General features: G+C 43.3%; 1 protein-coding gene across 1 annotated transcript; it reads left to right on the plus strand.

The window, feature by feature from the left end:
* Positions 1-187: 187 nt before the first annotated feature.
* EMWEY_00057560 (DNA-directed RNA polymerase II subunit RPB2, putative) lies at positions 188-3,841 on the plus strand (the record flags this gene model as incomplete). Its single annotated transcript, XM_013480656.1, has 7 exons — positions 188-376; positions 544-603; positions 1,067-1,251; positions 1,777-2,317; positions 2,652-2,760; positions 3,395-3,564; positions 3,692-3,841. Coding segments are annotated over 7 exons (1,404 nt in total), but the record flags the coding sequence as incomplete, so codon positions are not given.
* Between the last annotated feature and the right edge of the window lie 263 nt (positions 3,842-4,104).

Raw genomic sequence — 4,104 nt, forward strand, 5'->3', positions numbered from 1 at the left:
ATATATATATATATATATATATATATATATATATATTCTTTCTTCTTCGTTTTGGGGGTCTTATGCTTGCTGTTTTGCTGCTGAGTTGTCAGCAACACAGGCACTGCCCGTCAACAGTTGCCGCCTTAGGTGCATGCGCTGCTGTATCTGCTGCTTCGGTGGTGCATGCGATCCTTTGTGGTCTCAGGACTGGGGTCTTGATGGGCTTGATGAGATTTCGCCTGAGAGTATCAAAGATAGATGCAAAGTATTCATAAATGGAGATTGGGCAGGATGCTTTGATGAGGCAGAGACCCTCTGTAATACCCTTAAAGAAATCAGAAGAAAGGGGCACATCCGTAACGATACATCCATCGTCAGAGATATTATCAATCGCGTAAGACGCCACAGACTTGCACACATGTTTCATTAGCTAGGGTTTAGCTAGGGTTTAGGGTTTACGGTTATAGGTTAGCCCCTATTTGTATGCATATGTACATATATACGTATGTCATTTTCTTAAATATGAAGGCTTTCGTTTGCTGCCTGTTTTTTGGTGTGCAGGAAGTAAAAATATTTACGGACGCGGGTCGCGCTATGCGTCCTCTCTACGTAGTCGACAATGTGAGCCCCCAGCAAGCATTTTCTTGCTTCTACTTTTGTAATATACAATTTTTATTACTTACAATTTTTAGTTATGTGGATATTATGTTAATATTGATGTGTACGTCCAATAGGGCAGAGTGTTCAACGTATGTACTGTATACGAAGCAGTTGGTTCTTGAGTCCATCCGCTTCTTTTTTTGCATCTTCAGTGGTGTACTTGTGCTAACAAACAAATATACCAGTGGAATGTGTGATACGTGGATGTATATATAAATAAGAATACAGAACACCTGCCTAAGACCTGCATTATCCTCTGCATTATTGTTTAGGATGGTTTGTTTCTATGCTGGGGATGTTGTTAATTATTATCTCCTATTAGAGATTTTGTGCTACGGCCGGTCTGTTTCTTTATTTCCCCTAACGATTGATTGGGTGGTATTGTTACTAGTATTTTGTCGAATTATTTGTTCTCTTTATTCAGGAAACAGGTATGCTGCGCATCCGCAAGCGCGACGTGGAGAGAGTGCGGGCCATGATGGGCACAGCTGAGAAGGGAGCGGGTTGGGGTCACTTAATGGCGGAGGGTGTGATTGAATACATTGATTGTGAGGAGGAGGAAACATCGATGGTGGCGATGTTTCACAAGGACCTTATAGAGAAGGGAAAGTAAGACAGGATTCCCTCATCCTTTTAAATCGTGTCACCAGTGTATAGATAGTAGTGTTTCATGACACAGTGTCTTGCATCTTCTTCTTATCTGCAGAATAAGAATGGGCAAGGTGGAGGGATGATGTCAGTTGTGACTGCCCTGCATCTTCTTTTGATTGGATTTGCCCTCGAGCAGATGTCACCACCTGACACACGGTCTTGCGTTTTCTTCTTTGTGTGACAGAGTTATGGTTTTCTGCGATGTCTTTCTGTGCGTTTTGTTGCATTTTCTGCTTAGAATGGCTTCAAAATTAGTTGCAGTTTGATGGAAATAGTTGCATGTATTGCAGCCTCAAAAGAGGCGCGATTCGTCTTTTAATGCTTTGATTCGTTCTTTGTCTGCGTTGTAGCAGTTATAGTTTTCAAAACAAGGCTGTAGATAATGTTTCTCCCTGTTGGCTTCTCTGCACCCAAATGGCTCATCTGCGCACATGTCATCTTGATTTTCCTCTATTTAATTTTTGTTTCGTGTTTTTGCTTTAGAACAATTCCTTACACGCACTGCGAGATTCATCCGTCCTTGATTTTGGGCGTTTGCGCGTCCATCATTCCGTTTCCTGACCACAACCAGTCGCCGCGTAACGTTTACCAGAGCGCTATGGGGAAGCAAGCGATGGGGGTGTATACAACGAACTTCAATTTGCGTTTAGACACTCTAGCGCATCTGCTGTACTACCCGCAGAAGCCGCTGGTGTGTACGCGAGCGATGGAGCACCTCAAGTTCAGAGAATTGCCTGCGGGAATCAATACGATTGTCGCGATTCTCTGCTACTCCGGATACAACCAAGAGGACTCTTTAATTATGAATCGCAACAGCATCGATAGGGGCCTCTTCAGAAGCCTCTTCTGCCGTACATACTGCGCAGAAGAAAAACAACAGGGCTCATTAATCGTAGAAGGCTTCGAACAACCGAATGCGGAAACAACATCAGGAATGAAAAGAGGAGATTACTCCAAGCTTGATACCGACGGCCTTGTCGAACCTGGTTCCCGAGTCCTGGGAGATGATGTCATTGTCGGCAAAGTAAACCTGGCGCCCTTTGGTTGAGCCTCATAGATGGCATGTATCAGCATATATGTGTGTATTTAGAAGTGTATATTGTATATAGGCCTATATGTATTGTGGATGCTTACAAATATTCTATTTTATAGCGATGCATATAATCTATTGTACATATTTGTACTTTCAGGAATCGCATGCGTATGTTTTGTCCAAAAATTTGTCTCGCGAACTCTGCTTCTTATACGCTGATGGGCAGAATGTTCTGTATTGTGTGGTGTCTATAGTCAGCAATACACGGTGTACGTTTGCTACATCTACCGTTCTAGTTTGTTTGCTACTCCTTTCATCTCTGCAGACTTCACCGAATTTCGACGACAACGACCCGCTGGCGCCTCCAGGGGCTGAAGCGTATTTGTCGAAGACGAAGAAGGACTGCTCGCTGTGCTTAAGATCATCAGAAAGCGGTGCGTTGCGTTTGTGAATGCTGCTAGAAAGGGCTAGCACTGTTTGCCTTCTGTGTGATCACATCTGCTGCATTTCCTGTATACGGAGTGTACGGAGCCTGTATTACATGCTTGCGTCGGTATTAGCTAGATTTGTCATTTGAATGAAAATGCATATAATGCATTTTCACTCAAATGACAAATCTAGCTAATACCGGCGCAAACATGTAATGTGAATTAACGTATACCCACTTTCTCTACATGTAGGTGGCGTAGTTTAGTGTACACATACTGTCGTACATACTGTCATACATAGGGTAATAATTTATAGTATTAGTATGCTATACATGAATAGATGTACTAACGCGTAAATGCATACATACACACAGCAATTCGAATTTAGTTTCGTGTGAACAAAGTTTTATTAGTATGGCGCCCTTTTTGCATGCGGCGTGTTTAAGGGAGCCAATATCCTTTTCATTGAAGGACTCGTCGCTCCAGTGTTGTCCGATGGTAATCTCCCATCGACAATAAGTTTTGTGCTCTACTGTTGTGTACTCATTGCGGATTTGGGCTTCCCACGAATTGCTGCGTGCATGCATGCCTGCATGTATTAGCAGTATCGTGCTGTTTGACCATTGTTTGTTTCCTTCAGGGGTTGTGGACACTGTTATGTTGAGTGTGAACTCCAAGGGCTCACGATTCGTCAAAGTGAAAGTGCGCAGTGTTCGCATTCCCCAAACAGGTGATAAGTTTGCAAGTCGTCATGGACAAAAGGGAACGATCGGTATTACCTACAGACAAGAAGACATGCCTTTTACAGAGGTAATTATTTTACATAATAACTGTTCCGTTCAACTTCGTGCACTGTTGCGGAGTGTCGTGTGAGGAAGACTACTTGAAGTGATTGTTATTTCTGTTGTGTTGCTTATGTGCATGGGTTGCGGCGCAGGACGGAGTGGTACCTGACTTGCTGATGAATCCGCATGCAGTTCCGTCTCGCATGACAATTGGTCACCTTGTCGAATGTCTGCTGGGGAAAACTGCAGCCATCATCGGGGGGGAAGGTGACGCGACTCCCTTCAATGACGTAAGAGTATAGCTCCATATCGATGCAGTAGCAGGCAAATATGAGAATTCTGCTGTTTGTTTTGCATGCATCTACACAAGGCTGAGGGTATAAGAGAGGGGACAAGAATGTATAGATGGTGCATTTTGAATGGGGGATTGCAACCTCACGATTGCTTGCGTTCCATGTTGGTCTGGGGTCGTACTGACAGGGGCTGCCTCTAGGTGTCGTTAAATTTCCTTCTAAGCTGTTGTTGCTGTTGCTGCTATATATATATATATATATATATATATATA

This window comes from Eimeria maxima, genomic scaffold (assembly GCF_000499605.1).
Source record: "Eimeria maxima Weybridge genomic scaffold, Emw_scaff2170, whole genome shotgun sequence".
Lineage (NCBI taxonomy): Eukaryota > Apicomplexa > Conoidasida > Eucoccidiorida > Eimeriidae > Eimeria > Eimeria maxima.